General features: G+C 37.7%; 1 protein-coding gene across 1 annotated transcript in view; it reads left to right on the plus strand.

The window, feature by feature from the left end:
• The window catches only part of Gpc4 (glypican 4), a 111,911-nt gene that overhangs the window by 58,053 nt on the left and 33,467 nt on the right, over nt 1–20,391 (plus strand). Inside the window, exon 2 of the mRNA XM_005337689.5 lies at nt 14,972–15,130. Within this exon, the coding sequence (XP_005337746.1) occupies nt 14,972–15,130 (159 nt within the window). The remainder of the gene's footprint in view (nt 1–14,971; nt 15,131–20,391) is intronic.

A 20,391-nucleotide genomic window follows, 5' to 3' on the forward strand; every position in this document is an offset into this window, starting at 1 on the left:
AGATCATACCACTTATTTATACTTGTCAAGTCATTAGGTCACATAGAAGCTTGAACTTGGTGTCACAAGTACCTCTTTCAGTCACTGTAAATTTATGAGACCTGAGATTGAACTGTGGTTCTTTTTTAAGTTTACTTAACACTAGTTTATTCATTCTGTGAGATTGAACATAACCTAATAGTGTGTTTGGGTTACGTTAGTATATTAGTCCATTTTTTTGTTACTTCAATGAAATACCTCAGGTAGGTTAACTTTACAAAGAAAAGAGGTTTATTTAGTTCATAGTTCTGAAGACTCATAGGCATGACACTACCATAAGTTCAGCTGTGGTAAGGACCTCATGGCAGATGATATCTGAGAACATGAGAGCATGTATAGGAGGAAGAAATCATATCTCAAAATGGGAAGCCAGAGAGGCTGGGGTCCCATGGTCCCATAGTCCTTTCTGAGGGCACTGCCCCAATAAACTTCCCATTAGGCTCCAGCTCTCAAAGGTGTGACTCACCTCTGCTACTGTGAGACTTAAGCCTTGTGGGACAAATTCAAACAATAGTAGCTAGTTGGTCTTTTCATTGGGCTGTGTTTATTGTCATGTGTTAAAAATAGGAAAACTCATGAGCAAAAACATAAGCATGTTTTCCAGATAACCTGTTTGAACTCATTCAAACTTAGTTCATTTGCAAAAAAAACATTAGGTCTTTATAATACTGGGTGTTTAGTTTTGCTTTAGCTTTTGGAATGATCTCTTTCTCTCACATTGAAACTGATTCCAGAATATGATTAAAATTATGTGCTGCTGAAACAGCGTATGAAATTTAGGATTATGCCATTACGACTGAGACTTAAAACATATGATTAGGTAGATTAAAAAAATAAAATGTGACCTTGCAGAGTTTATGATCCTGTGAAAGATAAATGGAACAAATAGGCTATTCTCTGTTCTTTCCTACTTCTAGTCACTGATACTTTTCAGAGTACACTACAGTGTTTACTAATTCAAACAGATAAGTGTAGCACTGCCAACTATTATCTTTAAAACAAGACCGACATTTAATTTGGTTGTCATTTGTTCTCATCCTTGAAGGCAGTATTTTTAAAAAATTGCCTCTGTTTGGCTATTGTGGGACCAGGAAAAACTGAGAGCTTATGTAACCATGCATGTATCTACAAGGAGAAGGTTACTGTATTTTTTTCTTTCTCCTTTGAAGTACCTTAAGTATACTCTTAAAATATATCTTGAAGTACATACCATTATTTGTTTCCCACATAGGATAAAACATCTTCAAGGAGAGAAGCCAAAAATAAGTATATTAAAGTGACTTTTTCTTTTCTGGCAGAAAGTCCTGGTACAAAATTGGGTCCTTGAATTTTCCAAATGAGGCTGTATTTATTGCCCTTCTTCTCTAAGAAGGGCCATTTTAATAATTTTTGCTATCACATCAAAGACTCTTCATGATAATTATAGTCAATAATTGCAGTAGTAATGCTGTGTGCCATCTGCAGCCTCTGTGTAATGGAAACTAGGGAGAAAAACACATCCTTCTGCTTATTGGGAGTTACCGTGGAACCTGAGACTCTAGTGCCAGATCACTACTTACATCAGTTGTAGGTGACCTTTCCATTACTGGGGCCTAGGTCATATACCATCTTCCTTTTCTTTCTCCCATCCTTTGCTCATTTCTTTCCATTCTTTCTCACTCTTGCCTCTTAGTGGCTACAGGCCTGAACTACCTACCCTCCAGGGTTTTTGCTTATCCTAAAGTTGTTGCTGGGCCACATTCGGGAATAGAGGAGTAATTGGAACTTAGTGGATTCAACAGTTATCCTATGACCCAAATGAGTTATGGAAAGCAAACTGGATATTGAACTAGTGGCACCAACACCCATTTACCCATTTGTTTTAGGCCATAGAAAGCTGATACTTTGAATTTCTAATTATCAGGTCTAACACTTGTCTATTGGCCAGATTTCTGAAATATCCATGTCTCTCTTAGGTACTATGAAAGACAGTACCATTCTATAGCAATTCCACTGTTAGCCCTCTGAAAGCAACCTTTGGTTCTTATTAGAGGCTCAAAATCGAGTGATTCCTTTCTTTTCATCCCTGCCCAAAGAAAAATGGCAGTAAGCAGCTCCTTCATTCTTGGTTATCTGATAGTTCTGCTATTGAGAGTGCCAGGCTACTTCCAATGCACTGTTCAGAACATTCATATGATTCTCTCTGGCCCCATAGTAAATAAGAGGCCTCTAATCTGGCAGGCCTATGTCCAGAGATGATCATGAATTGAAAAGATTTGTAGGGACTAGAATACATAGTAAATGACGGCTTTCATTGTATTCCTCATCACTTATTGGCAAAGGCAATTACTTTTCTATCTAGGAAGAAGATGGAAAGGGAGATAATTTTTTCATGGCATGAATAAGTAAACACATTAATAGTTTAATACCCCAAATCTGTCTTTATTTTTCCCTTTCTGTAGCATTTAAGAAACCAGAAAAAAATAATATATGGCTGTCATAACAGCCCAGCTCATGAATTGATACTTTGACTTGACTTCAGGAACCTTTTATATATGTATGTATATATATTTTTTGTGATACTGGGGATTGAACCCAGGGGCACCCTATCACTGAGCTATTTCCCAGACTAGACTTGAACTTGCCATCCTCCTGCCTCAGCCTCCCCAGTAATTTGGGTTACAGGTATATGCCACCATGCCTGGCAGGGACTTTTTAATCCACAGTTTCCAGAGCCAAGAACAAACAGGGATTATTCCTAGTATGGTGGAGAAAAATCAGGTGGTATTTCCATTGCTTTGTCATTTGATATTTCAGTCACTCTAGAGCATAGAAGCTCCTCTGGTGGGGTGTCAGCTACAAAAATTGAAGTTAGCCACTCCAGTGATCTGTTGACTATTCAAGTAACAATTTCAGGCAAACTCATCATCAAGTGACCAGATTTAGGGCTCTCAAAAACCAAACTGTAAATTTAAAATTAAGTTGAATGTTTAGTCACCTCCGATTGGTGAGGCCAAATGAATGAAATAGCAAGAAGTCTCATTATTAGATTCTGCTCTGAGGCCAAGCTAATGTCTTCTGTAGTTTTTAGATGACTCTAAAATTGGACACAACATACCTGGAAATGTATAGATTACATTCAAGTGTGTGAATCTTTTCCATTTTGTCCAAAGGCACCTCTGATGGCATATCTGTTCAAGACCTGGAATGAGAACCATGGGTTGGAGGGATTTACCTGATGTAGTACAATCTCACCTCCTGTCATTTGGACTTGAGTTTTCCCACAATAAGATCAGAGAACCTCAGAAATATATGAGCAGGGATGGTGGGAGAATTCAGATTACAGAGTAAGGACAGAGAAAAGCCTATAGAACAACAATAAAATCCATATCTCTTCATCTTGTGAGTTTCAAGAGGAGAAACCAGGCTTTTTGTATTTTTGGCACTGATAGATGGCATCTGGCATATAAGAGGTACTTGATAAATATTGCATTAAGCACCAACAATGTTTTTGTGTTGTCAAATTGGGTCAAAGATTAGTTTGGGAGAAATAAATCAATGCTTTGTAGATTTGGGAAGAATGTTAGGGAAGAGAGTTCTATTCCCAGATAAACTCTTGAGGTGGACTAGTTGAAGGAACTAGGTCAAGAAGTGGTAAATGTACTGGATTTTCTAATTTTAATGAACAAATTAATCAGCAGGTCTGATTGTAAAGGAAAGGTTCTGAAAGTTGGGATTGGGGTATCGAATGATATCAAGGAGCTAATAGATAAATCCCAGTCAATCTCCAGCACTGCCAAAAGAAGAAAAATCCCAATCAAATATGGAATGCCTCAGTAATAAAGGCAAGCTGGTAAAATCTATACTAAATGTTGAGAACATGGAAAACTTTAACTATTTCAGTCTTCTGGGAAAGGCATCCTGATTTCTATGCGGGGAATTTGTGCTTTGTTAATGTCCTTGTGTTTTTCATAGGGCTAATGGATATATAGACAAAGGGAAACTGGTACATGTGATCTGTCTAGGCTTTCAAAAAACTTATCATGGGCTTTCACACCAAGTGAAGGAAACTCAGAATAACTGGCATCCCTACCAAATTTTAAGATTGTCCATCAAATATTATGATTGACTTTGAAGTAGGAAGTAAAGGGGAGGGGATAAATAGGTAATTCTCTGGACAGCAAAATCAGCAGTAGTGTTGTCTCCAAAATTAGTACCGAGACAAGTTTTTCTTAAAGCTCCTGGCAACTACCCAGAAGAGAAAGTGCATTGAAACCTTTATGTGTGTCAAGAAAACCTTGATTTCAAGTTGTAAAAAGCCCATTTAATGGGCATAATTCAAGGTGTGCACCCCAGGGGTGGGAGGGGGTGGAAGGCCTAGGTACTAGGGTGGTAGATAGTGGTGAGGAGAAGGGCTTTTAAAAAAACTGGAAATGGCATGATTCATATTGGGTAATAAGCTACTTAAGAACTTTTCGTGGCCAATTGGGAAGGTTGGGGAAACCCAGCCTTGCAAAACCAAGAGGGAGTTTGAGGAAGGCTCTGCCTCTTCTCATCTGCTCTTGCTAAGGTTCAGAAGACCTTTTTTTCCCCTCTGTTACAAAATTCAGCCCTGTTCAACTGTGGCTCATGTCCACATTCATGGGAACTGGGATTAATTAAGAGTCCCTCAGTACAGATCTGTACTAGAGAGAGCTATAACTTTGCCTTTTAACAAGAATTTTGTGAAAGTGGGTTTTAAGGGATGTAATTAAGCATAAACATTGAAAACAAAAATGTTTTTCCCCCTTCACCATTTCATTGATGCCTGGCTAAAATTCTAAAGAATTGTTTGTGGGGCTTGAAATTTGATGTTACGGAATTGTTTTACTTTACATGGGCAAGCTAATTTTGCTATCACTGTGTGTAATGTAAAACTTGCTATTTGAAGAAATATCTTGTAGAAAATTCATGATAGATGAATATGTTATTCTTTTGGTGTATTTTTCAGGGCAGAATACTGAAACTCTCTTCTCATACTATATTGAGGGGGCAGAATTTTAGGTATATAATGAAAGCAAGGATTAAGAGAAGTCAGGGGCTGGGAATATATCAGTGGTACAGTACTTGCCTAGCATGCACAAGGTCCCGGGTTCCATCCCCAGCATCCAAAAGGGGAAAGAGAGAATTTAAAGGCAGTTTTTTAGCTTCCCTTTTTCCCAAGCTGAAACCAATTACTAAAAAACAAATGAATTCAATGTTAAAAATTTTCATGCTCTCACAACCCTTGGAAATTTGTATAAAATGAAATGCATTAATAATTGCATTGGAGCAAGTGCCTGACATCTGTGCACCATCTCACATGCTCACTACAGTTTCTTCTACTCTTGATACAGTAAACTCAGCTACTGACCTTTTCCCATCTTGCTGTGAAACTTACATGTCAATGGCAGGCTATCTGAGAAGGGGATCCTGGGGCTTCTTTAGAGACTATTTGGAAATAATAAGGAAAATCGCTCCCTGTTGGAAGTCAGTCAGACCCCTGCAGGGAGGAGAGAAGGAGTGTCTCCAATGTTTTTCCTGAGAATACTTTCTTCCTTTCCCTTTCTCTGAAGTCTTCTGGGATTGCACTGGAGACCGCCCACAGTGGCAATCACAGGGGATGCAGAGGAAGTGCAAGTTGCTGGTGACCAGCCTCCCACCCCACCCCCTTGACCCTCTGAGACTGGTCTGATCAGCTGTCTTAAAAATGGCCCTGCACAATCCTCCATCTACCAGGCATTATGATGTATGGGTTGGGGACACTGATTCAAGGGATACTGTTGGGCACCAAAGGAACACATGTCCTAGCCAACAGTGTTTTCTCTCTAGGCTGTTTATTTGTAGTTGCTATAACAGATGTGATCAATCTTGGGAATTTCAGTCTCTCTGTGGTCTCTCATCTCTATAAAAAGGAAGTCTCAGAGATGGGGGGGTAGGAACATGAAAACAGTGGAGAAAATAAGAAATATGTTGAGTAGAGTTGTGGAAATCTTAATTTCACAAGCACCATGTAACACATATTCTCAGTCTTTGTATTTTCTTTTCCCCTTAAAGGACTTGAAATTCACATGTGGCTCTTTCAAATCATTTGTATGATTTTGAAGTCCATTGAGGCATTTGGAATCATTTATTTATCCCCAGGCATTCTGTTAAATTATGAACTCAGTGAAAACTATAAATTAGTATTTGAATGAAATTCTCAATTGATGCCACCAAGGTATGTGCACTTGAATCATTGACGGATCTTTCCTGCCTGCCCCTGGCCGTATCCCAAAGGAAGGTCCTCTATGCATTTCTCTGGGCCTTTTATTAGCACTGACTGTTTAGGAATTATCTATCAGAGTCTGAGAATTGTTGAGGAGTTTAGGGTTAATAGCTAGAATTATTCTTTTTCTTCAGTCCTGGAGGAGATAGTGGTTCGTATACATACACACAGAGAGAGATATAATTTTTTTGCAGATGGACACAATACCTTTATTTTATTTATTTATTTTTATGTGGTGCTAAGGATTGAATCCAGTGCCTCACATGTGCTAGGCAAGTGCTCTACTACTGAGCCACAACCCCAGCCCTGGAGGTAGTGGTTTTAAGTGTGCAAAATAGATGCAGTTGCTCTAGCTGCTCAGAGGTTTTGGAAACACAAGGTGCCTGAAACACAGAAGTGTGCATTTCAGGCCACTCACTTTCTTTGGTTTACTCATTCAGTAAACCTTAGATGTAGTTAAAATGGAGATCTTAGATCAACAGATAATAACCAGCTTATAATTCACTTATCATTTAAGAAGCAGTAAGAAGCCCTGCTTGATTTCTAACTGGAATGCGATTTAAAGCTATTGTAAGCTTGCTGAAATGAAGTGTGGAGTTTTAAAGTAATAGCCTTACCTTCCAACTATGCTTATACAAAGTTATTCTTAGAAAAACATAATAAAAACGATTTTTGAAATGTATGTGTTTTGGATTGGCCTTCCTTAGCCTACCTTGCAGGATTAGTGGACCTAAAATAATTGGCAGTCTTAAGCCCTCCAGAGCTATATTTTGGCAAGGTTTTGCAAAATGCTAACTAGCTGCATTTCTCCTACTGATTGGTAGGTGATCTCAAATCATACATCTGCATAATGACTGTAATTTATGCACTTTATTATTAAGGTTTAAGTCAGATGACTTCAGGCTTTCGATGTGCATAGCATATTATATGCAGTAATTTCACTCCTTTTTGGAAGTGGGGAGGATGGATTAATGTATACGTTCCCCCACCCCCTGGGATTATTCAAAACCTTCAGAGATTTTCTTTCTTTGTTCCCATGAAGCAGAGCATTGTATGTTCCTCATGGGGTTCTTAGGTAGCTTAGAGGGGCTGGAGTTATATAGCAACCTGCACTTTAGCTTGCTTTGTAGCTATGTGAATTTAGTTCTAAGAAGTGAACAGAAACTATTTTGGTAATGCTTTAGACCCAACAACAAGGAATTGTTTTACTTTCAAAACAAATAAAAAATTAGGAAAAGGGTAAAGCAGCAATTGATGGATTAGGAAAATTGCCTCAGCAAATAATAGTTTGATGTAGCTCCCCAATATTAGAATTATGTCAAGTATTTTTATTTTTTTGAAAGAAGGATGAAAGTTTTTTTCCCCCCTGGCCACATAGATTTATCCTCTTTAACTTTGAAAGCCAACGCTTGCTTTTTATTTTTAAAATAAACTTTTTATATTAGTTGAAGAGGTTTATACTTACAGAGGTAGGAAAAATAGCATAGAAAGTTTTCTATATTCACCTCTTAAAATTAATCCCCATTATTAACACTTCACATTTGTGCAGTGCATTGGTCACAAATGAAGAATCAGCATAGAGGCATTATAATCCATACTTTCTTTTAATTTTCTTAAGTTTTTTGATTTGTTAACAATTTTACTGAGATATAATTCATAAACAAATAATTCACCCATTTATATAGTATGTGGTGGTTTTTGATACACTTCTAAGATGATGTTCTAAAATTTGATTTTACTTCCATCACCAAAATCAAATTTTAGAACATCATCTCAGAAGCAAACTCCACACCTTTTAGCTATCACCCCCACTTTCCTCCCATCCCTCCTCCCAGCCCTAGGCAACCTTTAATTGACCTTCTCTTTTTATATTTGAGGTTCAGCCATGTTGTAACATATCAGAACTTCATTAATTCTACACTGAATAATATTCTATTATAAATGTCATATTTTGTTTATCCATTCATCTGTTGATGGAAATTTGGCTATTATGAATAGTGTTCCTAGGAACATTCACATACAAGTTTTTGTGTGATTTCCTTAGATTTTTCCCTAATGTCATTCTGTTCCAGAATCTCATCCAGGACACCACATTATATTTCATTGTCATGTCTCCTTAGGTTCCTGGGACTTTGTTCTTTTTATTTTATTTCTTTTTAATTTTTTTGTTGTTGCTAGAAATGGAATCCAGGACCTTGTGTAAACGCTGTACTACTGAGCCACACCCCAAGACCCAGACACTTTGCTTTTAATGATCATTTAAATATTATGTTTGGTTGCCATCCATTCACCATCACATACACATACTATTCAGTTCCTGCTTGGTATGCTCAGATTCTTTGCATTCTCATCTTCAATCAGAAATTGCCCTGAACCAGCTGCAAAAAAGAGGTACTTTACTTCTGCCCCCCTCTGACACTTAGTATATGTTTTTGGAAATGTGTTTTTGTTCAGAACTTTAGGAGCTGATCAGAGTATAAAAGATGCTTTTTCTTTGTCTCATAAAGAGCCGGATTTTTCTTCATAACCCAAGTAAAGCTTGGGTTACTTCAAGAAAAGCCAATGCAAAATCATAGCCTCTTACATTTGCAGTTTACAAATGTTTCCAGACTGTTCTCAAATGTGCCTCACTGTAGCCTCTTCCCCTTAGGGTACAGTTTGCGTCTCTTGTGTTTCTCAAAGGCATTTGGTTGCCTTATTGGTGAAATTGATTTGGGTAAAGAGAACGTCTGCCCTACAAATCACAGTGGTGCGAGCAAGGCTGAATTCTCTGCTAGTGTCTTGGAAGGATTTCCTGACTATCATTTTCTCCATGTAAGACACTGGAGGAATAATCCCTAGAGATTTACTTTGTCTCCTGCAGGTACAGAAAGCTAACACCTTAGTGGCAAATCTATGTATTCTTCTATTACTGTCTTCCCTTATACCACAAAAAGTGTGGGGATTGGAGAGCTATTTAATGGCATTGAGCTAGATTTGAAAATGAATTTTCTGGAAGAGATGTAGAAAATGGTGTGTTCAATAGAGTTGAAAGAAGTCACATTAGTAGTCAATAAGCTGAAGGCCGACTTGAGAACCTAACCACCATTTACAACATTTTCTAAGGAGAGCTGGGTTATGAGCAACTGAAAATAAACAGACATTAGACGCACCCCATTTGTATATCAGATCCAGCCTTTGGTGTGAAGAGCAAATGAGATAAAGTGAGAAAGCACACTTGCACAGATTGTTCACCCCAGAGCATTGTTAAAGGAATAGATTCCTCATATTCAATGCCTTCTTCTTTAACCATTGATTTGAAGTCCTTCACACAAAAAAAGAACCAATACACACTCAGCAGGATCGAATAGTAATTTATTGTGATTGTCTTTGTTCAGCTTTGAAAACTAAGGCATTGATATTAAGACTAAAGAGAAATTACATAGAGCTGGCGCGATTGAAAAAAGTTTGGCTCTTTCCAGTGATTTTTTTTTTTTTAAATGCCATAGAGTTAAGCTTTAAAAGCACGCTTCATTGAATCCCATCCAAGCCTCCTAGGACAGGGCCGGGGGACCTTTTTTCTATTGAGGGGTACTGACCCACAAAGTAAAAAACTAATCAAGGGCCATGTACAAAAAGCAACTTAATTTAGGTGCTTCCTTAGAAAACCATAAAGCATTCAATTCACCTGCTTTTAAAATTAAGAACAAGGAACTCTCAGCAAGTACAACAAATAGGAAAAAAAAACCCTTCAGTTTCATATTATGTGTAGTTAAAGAGGTGGGGTGGAGTAAAAAAAGAACAATGTGAGTTAAGAAAGAGTGGGAAGCAGACAGGCGAATTAGAAGGGACTAGAAGAGCTACATGGATAATAAACTATGTATATCCAGCAGGAGACTGAATTAGGGAAATAGGGGAGACAGATGACAGTTATAGATCATAACCAACTGTTCACTGGGTTACTGGATTCAGTGGTGAGCTGCTGTTCCCAGCTCTTCTCTGGTTCAATCCCTGAAGCTTCCCAACTCTCTATGTGGTGTGTGGCTTTTTTTTTTGTTGTTGTTGTTACTAGTGATTGAACCTGGGGGACTTAACCACTAAACCACATCCCTACCCTTTTAATATTTTATTTAGAGACAGGGTCCTGCTGAATTGCTTACGGCCTTGCTGTTGCTGAGGCTGGCTTTGAACTTATGATCCTCCTGCCTCAGCCTTCTGAGTCACTGGGATTACAGATATGTGCCACCATGCCCAGCTCAGCTATAATTCTCTTTTTTTTAAATTAAAAAAATTTTAAGTTGTAGATGGACACAATATTTATGTAAATTTTTAAGTGGTGCTGAGGATCAAACCCAGTGTCTCACATGTATGAGGCAAGTGCTCTACCACTAAGCCACAACCCTAGCCCCTCAGCTATAATTCTTAATGAAAGGTGTATGTCAGGGTCACCTAGGTCCCTTCTAAAAAGTGCACGTGGACTGAGGAGGGCACTTACCTAGCATGCACAAGGCTGTGGGTTTTATCCCCACCACCACCACCAAGTAAATAACTAACTAATTAAGTAACTAAATAAACAAATAAATGTGCAAGCCCTGTCTGATGGTGCCATATTGATTCCCTTGTCCTGGTGTTCAGCTCTTGGCCTAAAGGAAAAGTGGTGTCATTTTTCTTAAATACATCCATAGGATCACTGGGTTTAGAAAGGAGATCTCCAGAAAGATAAAACATTTTTCATTCAGACACTGCCTTCAAAAGCAGTCTCAAACACATAGAATGTCTTTCAAAAAATATGTGCATTTTGGTTCTCAAAATAAACCCTTTTGGGTGCTTAAAGTAGAAATACTCAAGGTTTTTTATTTTTATTTTTATCTTTGCAGTGCTGGGGTTGAATCCAGGGCTTCATGCAGACTAGGCAAATGCTCTGCCGCTGAACTACACCCCCAGCCCTGAAATATTCAGGTTTTAAAATAACTCAGGTTACTCGAGTTCTCAGAGATTCTTACCAGAACACAGAGCTGTAATTCCGTTTTCAAATGAACTATAACTCTTCCCCTCTTCCTTCTTGTATATCTCATCAGCAGTAACTGGGTTGTGGCACTGAATCCCCAGTAGCCTAAGTGTGTCTTGGGATTTAATTCACAAGTGTGTCTTGAACTGCATGTCTCAGGGCTTTTGGCAAAAATGGCAAATTACATTTTCAGGTAATGCTTCCAATAAATGCAGACAGAATAAGTGGTGTGCTTGAGGCTCTGTGGCCAAAAGTAGCATGTTGGAGTGAGAATTTTGTACTGAGAGGAAGATGACTTTGCAAGCTGAAGCAGCCAAGTACCTACTCTGTTGTTATTCTTTACCTGGGACAAGCTTTTCACCATGACACTAAGTCTTCCTGGGAAGATCTCTTAGATGAAAGTGCACTATTTTCTTTTCAGTTAGGTATTGCCAAAACACAGATGCTCTCCAGTGTTAAAGTATAAGCAGGTCTCCATAAAGTCCTCCTGAAGGCCTTGGTGGATATAAGATGGGTGGAGTGCCCTGGGCCATGCTGGGGCCTTTTATGTGTGCCAGTGTAAACGGTGCTGTCTGCTTTCAGCAGGTTACCAGTAAAACTTTTATTGCTTTTGCCCATTTTTGAAGGGTGTATCCTCAGTGTAAAATTCCTGTGGGTAGGCTTAAACCTCTCAATGTCTAACACCTAAACTGAAGAAAATGATTCTTTCCTGATGTCGTTTAATATTTTCTGACTTCAGGTTGTGTACACGCCCTCATGCATGTGCATATTAGGAGGGGAGATCTTTTTCCTTGAACTTAGAAGCCTATTTTCATAGTTTCAAATAAATGATCTTTTATTATATGTGTGAAGTCTGTTAAGATTTGGTGAACATAGATGACTTTCTAAACTCATAAATTGTTTTGCTTTGGAAATTCAATACATTTCAGAATGTAAACTTTGCAAGGAATAGAAAACCAATCTGTACTAGAATGAATTTTAGCCTGTGACAATCATTTTTTAAAAATATTTTTGTAGTTGTCAATGGACCTTTATTTTATTTATTTATATGTGGTGCTGAGAATCGAATCCAGTGCCTCACACATGCTAGGCAAGGGCTCTGCCAGTGAGTCACAACCCCAGCCAGTTGCCTGTAACAATCTTAAGAAAGTATCTACTCCCTTTTGTGAAGTAATTTACTTTAATTGCTAAGTTCTCATTCTGAGCATCCTGTTTAACTTTCTATGTGGGATATGAGTGTGATATTTATTATTTAATACAGCTACAGCACTATATGCTTGGAGTCCTTGATATTGTTTTATGTTCTTAACCCTGAAACCAAGAGACAACTGGGTATTTCCCTGTTAATTATGTGGCCTGGGCTAAAGTCCTACTGCAAAGTTGTTAAGCCAGAGAGGAGGGACTTTTATTTTGGTTGTAACAAAGGTGTGTCCATAAAACTGAGATTTAGTAACCGGTCTTTTACCAAGTCTTTTACCAAGGAGTTCTGAGATATTCTGTAACTTCATAGCTCTAAACAGTACATTTTTCTCATATATATAATTTTTTTGTGGGGGTGGAGAGTTAGTTGAATTAGCTGTTGACCAAAGTTTTCAGAAATGCCAAAAGAAACTTAGAAGTTTCTGGATAGGGAACTTATTCAAATATTAACCTTTAATATTGAATACTCATTGTTTCTAGAAGTAACATTTTCCCTACTTAAAAAAATTTATTCATTCTTTTTAGTTATACATGACAGCAGAGTCCATTTTGATAAAATTATTCAAGCATGGAATATATTTTATTCTAGTTAGGACCCCATTATTATGGATGTACAGGATTCATTGTATTTTCATATATGTACATGGGGAAACTGTTGGATTCATTCCTCTGTCTTTCCTTTTCCTGTCCCCCTCTATTCCTCATTCCCTATTATCTAATTTACTGCACTTCTATTCTCCTCCTGCCCTTATTGTGTTAGAAGTAAGAATGATGTGGAACACATATGATTTTATAATTATTTGCATAAGTACTGTTGGTAATCTGCTTATAATAAGTTGCCAAATTAATCTTTCCTGATATACCCTCACCCAGACACAGAGCTCCTTTGGCATCTATGTTAGGTGAAGGCCCAATTCGTGTAAGTACACACAACCAAGTGGCAGTAATGGCCAGTTTATGTCCCATTTTGTTCCACATGGTCAGTGTTGTTTGAAAGATATGCTCTTCATTCTGTAACCCTTTATTTATTAAGCACACTTACCATTGACAGGTTTATATGTCTTCAGTAAACTCATTATTGAGATTTTCTTTAGGTGGAGTCTTGCTACATGTCCTAGGCTGGCCACAAAGTCCTGGGCACAAGTGACCCTTTTGCCTTTGTCTCCAAGTAGTTGGGACAACAGACATGCAGTACTGTACCTGGCTTAACATTTCTAAGATCTTGGTTCTTTTCAAATCGCTTTTGTCTTACATGGAGTATGGGTAGCAATAGCAGAAGGTATGGTCAAAGTGAATGTTTGTAAACATGTACAAAATTATACTATGCCAATTAGTGTTGTTTATTTTATTTTAATTTTGTGGTACTGAAGACTGAACCTGGGGAACTCTACCACTGAGCCACACCCCCAACCCTCTTTATTTATTTATTTTTAAATTTCGAGACAGGGTCTTTCTAAGTTGCTGAGGCTAGCCTCAAACTTGTGATCCTCCTACCTTAGCTTCCAAGTATCCAGGACTACAGGTATGCACCACCACACCACGTCCAGCTGTTGGGGCTGATTTTTGATTAGTTACTGTGAGGAGAGACTCATTGTCTCTTCAAAACACAATTTTTGTTTTGTGACAGGAGGAACAGTGAGGGAACTCTGGGGCATATAGAAAGAACCTGTCCAAACCTTTAGCTACAAACTATAAGCATAATGCAGTTGATGTAAAGGAGGGAGGTACTTCATGGCTTGGGCTGCTGTGAGGTGATGTGTCTTTGACATTTTCCTTGACTTTTAGGGCTGCATCACTATAGAAAGATTTGCATTTATTAGAATCTATTAGTCTATATTGGGATGAGTGGCTACACCATACAGAATTGTGAGATAGTCTTTAACATTTGTATAGATGCTGGGCAGAAATCTTGAAATCAAGGGCCATTTACTATCACCTCTTTGTGATTTATCATAGACTCAGATTATCCTGCTCAAATTCCTCTGTGCTGACAACTCCATGAAATGTACAAATCCCTTCACTTCCCCATTTTAACTTGTGCTCATATATTTGCTCAGTCTTTGTCTATTATCACATATTGTCTCTTTTGGAACATAAACTCCAAAATCCAGAAAAACCGTGTCTCATTTTTGTATTTATATAGTATTTTTCATAAAATCTCAGCAAATACATAAAAGAGACTTTGATTGATAATGAATGCTGTTCCTTTTATTGGTCACACTGAGTGGTCTGTGGTTTATCCGTCTCCCTGATTGGAAGGCTCTTGGGTCTTTTGGAGTGAGTTTTATTATATTGTTTTCAAGAAGGAAATAAATGCTTTTAGGCATCATGAGATTTTTTTCAATACACATGATATCTAGGCCTCTGCAGAAACCTCACAGACTGAAAAGCAGCAGCGTGAATGCACCTAAATCAAACCCTTCCCTCTTGGACTTGATGGATGATGATAGAGACTGACTGTCCTACTTTTGATCTTCCAGGTGATCATTTGAAGATCTGTCCCCAGGGTTATACCTGCTGCTCTCAAGAGATGGAGGAGAAGTACAGCCTGCAAAGTAAAGATGATTTCAAAAGTGTGGTCAGCGAACAGTGCAATCATTTGCAAGCCGTCTTTGCTTCCCGTTACAAGAAGTTTGATGGTATGTTATTCAAGTCACACTTAAGAGCTGACAGTTCAATTTGTATGATTGCTTTTTCAGAGCTCCTCTGTTCCCTTGGTGCTTAAGTTTTATCTCAAGATGGTCTTTTTGTTGGCTTCCAGGTGCAAGTAAGCCCTGCAGCTTTATTGCTAGAATCATTTTGGATGCACATGAATCTGTATAGTAGTCATGGTGGAAATACAGTCACAAGAAACCAAAAAATAGATTTCTTTAATTTAAATGCTTTATTTTCTTGGGTAAATACAGCATAGTGTTGGCGCAAGTCACTTATTAAAAAAAGAACTTCCTAATAAAAAGCAGGCATCTGAAAACTGTCAAAGTGGGCATAGAGAGTCTACAGATGCTGGTCTTCAAATTAAATGGATCCTCAAAGACAGGTAGGATTCTAGAAACTCTGCAGAACACAGGATTAAAGCTCAGCTCCTGAGTGTCCATGCAGAAGCAACCAAGAGGTGGTTACCATACTATGGTCTTCATTAAGCTAGGCTTCCTCCCCAGCTTCATTATTAGCAGGGGTCTGGCACACTCTTTCCATGGAAAGCCACAACAGAGCCCGTTCTAATCCCTTGTGCCAGACGTGGCTTCTCACAGGCACACTTTCCTTTAATAGTGAAAAAATATCCAATATGAGCCAAATGAGAGGTACTTCAATCTGATCTGAAGCAATGTTATAGAAACCAGACTTTTAAAAATAGAATATGAGGTCCAAAACACCTCAGGATTCTTTTCTTTGGTGCTACTCACTCAGTATGAAGATTGTTGTGAAGTAGATTTAATTTTAATAGGAATGATTTCCTTTGTGCCTGTTTTAAAGGCCATTCTAATTACATAGTACCTTTGAAGCATGCTTTTCTTGACATTATGTGTGGTGAAGAAGTACAAGGCAAATTTTCTGGATGTGAAATGTCTTTGAGTATTTCTGCAAAGGGCTCGTTACCATGGTGAGAAGTTAGACTAAATTAGATTTGATATAGCTGATAAGACAGTCCCCAGCTATAGAACAGGTTGTATTTCAAATGTTGGCTTTGAGATTCGTTATTTGAAACTTATAACTGATTTAATAAGTGTTAGTTAAATTTCCAGGCTAGACCACAACAGCACATTTAACCTATAATGTAGTTGAACTAAAATACTGTCTGTGTATTTTAGTATGTACCAGTGACCCTACTCATTTTCTCAAGCATACAAAAGTGTGCTTTTTATTAGTTCTATTTCCTTTCCCTGTATGGATGGTAGTAAATTTATATATCTTCCTTATCACTCCAGCCTCCCTACACATAGGCTGTGTGGAAATATCTTAATAACACCCATTTGAAAATGGGTGTTATTGGCAGAATACACTATTAGACCACTTCTATCTCTCGATTATGAAACTATTGTTAAATTATGTTGGGAAAAATGGTATGTACTTGCATTTCTCATTCAAGCTAATAACCTAAATGTTCTCTTTTATTCTGGGGAGCAAACTTGGATAATTAGATGGTCATCTTTGAAAAACTTGAGATTTAAAAATTACCAGTTGGAGGCTTCATAATGGAATTCAGAAGGAAACAAAAATCCTGCTCTTTAGAAATGGCTCTCCTCTTGGCAGCATGGTTCAGTAGAGATAAAGTTGTTTCCAAGTTCCAAGGACACCTTCTCCAAGTCACTCTATTTCTTGTTAGACATGTCTCTGGAGTGGAGCCCACAGTCCTAGCCTATGGGCCTGCTGGCTTAGCTATTCTTCCCCCATCTCCATAGTTTTATAGCACTACTCCTATGATTCTAATGTGTAGGGGTTTTTTTTGGAAAGCCATACAGAGAAACTATCAGTAAGTGTTAGCATATGTTTTTAAAAAGGACAGAAAAACGGTTTCTCTTGCCCTTTCTTACCATGCTTCACAGTTAACAAATATGTTAAAATTGTGCCTTTATCAGTTTTAGAACTTATCAAGAGAAATGATTATGAAACTTCAGTTTGTTTTTTCTGATTTCTAGTTAAAATATGGCATATCCAATAAATTTAATGAGCATTGTTTAAATTTTTTGACAGAGTCATTGCAGAAATGTGTTTGGTTTGGAGATCAGAACAGAGCTAGAATACTTCACACATTTTCTGGAAGTTAGATTTTTTGAGATGATAAAATAATTTTAAATGGTAAAACCTGACTGGCACCCAGCAAACCAAAATCCTCTCATGGGTGCTACGTGGATTGACTGACTGATTTTTAAGACTGGCTATTAGGACTTGCCAACACTTCTCAAGGGTAAAGTTCTAGGAATGTTGAGTTCAATGCTTTAGGTATATCTTGACGGTCAGAAATCCAAGAGTGGGTGCTTTTGGTCAAAGAATTGTCTAAACTATTATAAAAGCCAAACCCCGGGTCTGTAATGTGAATGGGAGAGGAAGTTGGGCAGACTAACAAGATGGCAGATGGGGAACCAAGATAGGGCAAAAGTTGCACAAAGCTGTAATGAGGAATCTGTAGTGAGGAAATAGCCAAAAGGACACACAGAAACAGATGCGACAACTTCAATGGAGAATCTGTAGTGATGTCTAACCTATGGTGTAATTCCAAGTGGTAACCCTGAGCTAAGACAACTTCCTATATCATCAAAATCTATCTATGCCTATGAGATAATCCTCCTTTCTAAGGCAAGAAAATTTTTTTTTAAAAAAATACATGTTTCAATAAAAATAAGGCTTATAGGCAATTAACCTTCTGTTTCTAGAAATCATCCCATTGCCCTAGTTTTCCATCAGTCTGCCTTCATTGACCCCATGCCAGTGTTCTTGTGTCAGCTTCTGGCATGTTTGATAGTCATTGGATTTGAGAAATATCTCTGAGTTTATTTTTTTTTTGGTTTTATACTTTAAATTTTCTATTATTTGCAAATTATTAGGTTACTATACAGTCTACAAATCAGGTTTTAAATTATAAACCATGTATTTGTGTATATATGTTTAGACCTGGGTGAAGTACAAGGAAATGCTTCCTTTGGTAGTCCTCCTACCCCCGCAACCCAACAGAATTCTCAGGTTTCTTATGTTCTAAATATGAACCTCTGAGTTTAAGGACTTGCTTAAATGTTTTTCTATATTATAAACTTTTTTTGTACACTGTTTACCTTAGCATGTTCATAAGCTGTAGACATATAGCCAGAACATGATAGTGACAGAGCTAACTGCTCCCCCTGTTGGCCAGTTCTGGGAATTTGTTTTTGATAGTAGAATTTCTAATTAGCATAGCTGAGTCAGTTGTCTCATGAATATGTTAATCAAATACTTAGTTCAGGAGGGTTAGGAAGAATTGCTTGGTAAAAGGAATAGAAATAGTAGAAGTGAGGCATAATCCATGTTTTGAACCACAGCAAAAGGACTCACCCCAAAATATCTGGGATTTTATAAGAGTAATTATTTTTTTAAAGTAGCATAATTAAATAAAAAACCTAAATAAGTTATGGTGATTAAAGTTGCTATATTTAAAATGTCTGAAATTTATGATAAAATGATATAACAACTATGAAGAGGTATTATTACTAAATATCTCCCTGAATCAAACTGTTCCTAGATATTTTGCATGATAAAAGAAGAAAATAGAGATGTTGTCAGATACTAGTCTACTGGAGAAACTCTTTTTAATTTGTCATCAGAGCAAATTTAGCACCTTTGGATGGGTGGCAGAACACAATGGATTGTCAGACTGGTTCTGCAGTGAACCTTCTGCAACCTGGGGCAATTAACTGGGTCTCAGTTTTTCCATCCATAAAATGAGGGGGTTGAGCTAGATGCTCTCTAAAAACCCTTTCAATTCTAAAAATTCTCTCAATCTTTTAAACATGTAACTAGACCAGCTGCTTTAGTGAAAGGTCTTACAAGATGTTAATTAGCCATCTGTATGGTACCCTCTCTTTTTGCTCTATCGTTTCTTAACCCTCAGCTACTCTCACCAGGTCTTTGAAACCCTCCCATGAGCCTGCAGCTTGTTAACTTGAATAATAGTAGAAATTTTCTGAATTAGCTTAAAACACACATAAAAGAAATAATTGTCTATCCCATCTATCTACATGGGCTCTGTAAACCAGAGTGGTTACCCTTCTCTTAAGCCCTCAAGCCCGCCCCCATTGCCTATCATTTCACAGAGGCAGGGAATGAAGCACTCTTCAGACTTTTAGCTGAATGTATTTTAATTACTGATTGAATTTTTTTCTGTAGTTCATATTGGCCATTACTTCATTAAGCCAGTAGGAAACCCAGTGTGGGGGCTCAGTGAGTTGAAGGCATTTGAATTCATAGTCCTGTAAAAGTAAGGACCTCAGTGGAAATGAGGTGTCCGCTCACCTTAAAAGACAAAACATGTCCACCTAAGTAAGCTTCATGGTCACCAGCCAAACTAAAATTTGTGGAATTTTTCAGACCCCTGAACTTAAATATGTATTTTTAAGATGTATTATTATCCTTTGCACAGCTATAATTACTGAAGACCATCTGGGAGGTTTTTAGGTTGAAAAAATGTCTAAGATGTCCTCAAAATAAGTGTGTCATAGAAATGTATAGCATAACATGGATTGGTTGTTAATCTGTGCTTCAGATTTTGTTTATTAAGACTTTTTTGACTTGTTGCTTTTTTAAACCTCTGCTTTAGTGTAGTGAGCAGCATTTCACAGGCTGAGTAGTCACCAAAATATAGAGAAAGACATGAGGTTGCCTGGCCTCTCTGCAGATGCAGTGTTCCTTCCAGATCATGCTAATTCTCTTTAATTTAGTTGGAAAGTGCTGCTACTCTTTCCTTTACAATTCTATTTTCATTTCCTTCCATGTGAAGGAGACTAAAAAACAGTATTTTTGCTAATTCTTTTCTTTCTGTGAATCTTGATGAGAATGAGCCACTGCCAGCTTACTTTAATCAAATCAAGAGCTCAGACAACATGCACACATTTCTCTATTGACAAAGGTTTTCTGCCTTTTGAGTTGTTATCTGAAGTGTGACCAATTGTGGCTCTAACATTGGCTGTCTCTCAGATTGAAAGTCCTTGAGCAGCTCCTCTGGAGCCCAAAGTACTTTTACTCTTTGGGTCTCTGCAATTAGCTTGGACTTTTTCAGAAGTCGTGACATCAGCAAGAAACTGCCAATCTGTTTGCAGGAGAGTAAATACAATAGTAGAGTTTCCTCTGAACTGCTTTTATTGACTCTGTTGGTTTGTTGTGCTTTAGACTGGGAGTTTGGGATGTTGTTGTTCATCTCTTCCCACCCCTTTCT

This window comes from Ictidomys tridecemlineatus, chromosome X, assembly GCF_052094955.1.
Source record: "Ictidomys tridecemlineatus isolate mIctTri1 chromosome X, mIctTri1.hap1, whole genome shotgun sequence".
NCBI classification, from domain to species: domain Eukaryota; kingdom Metazoa; phylum Chordata; class Mammalia; order Rodentia; family Sciuridae; genus Ictidomys; species Ictidomys tridecemlineatus.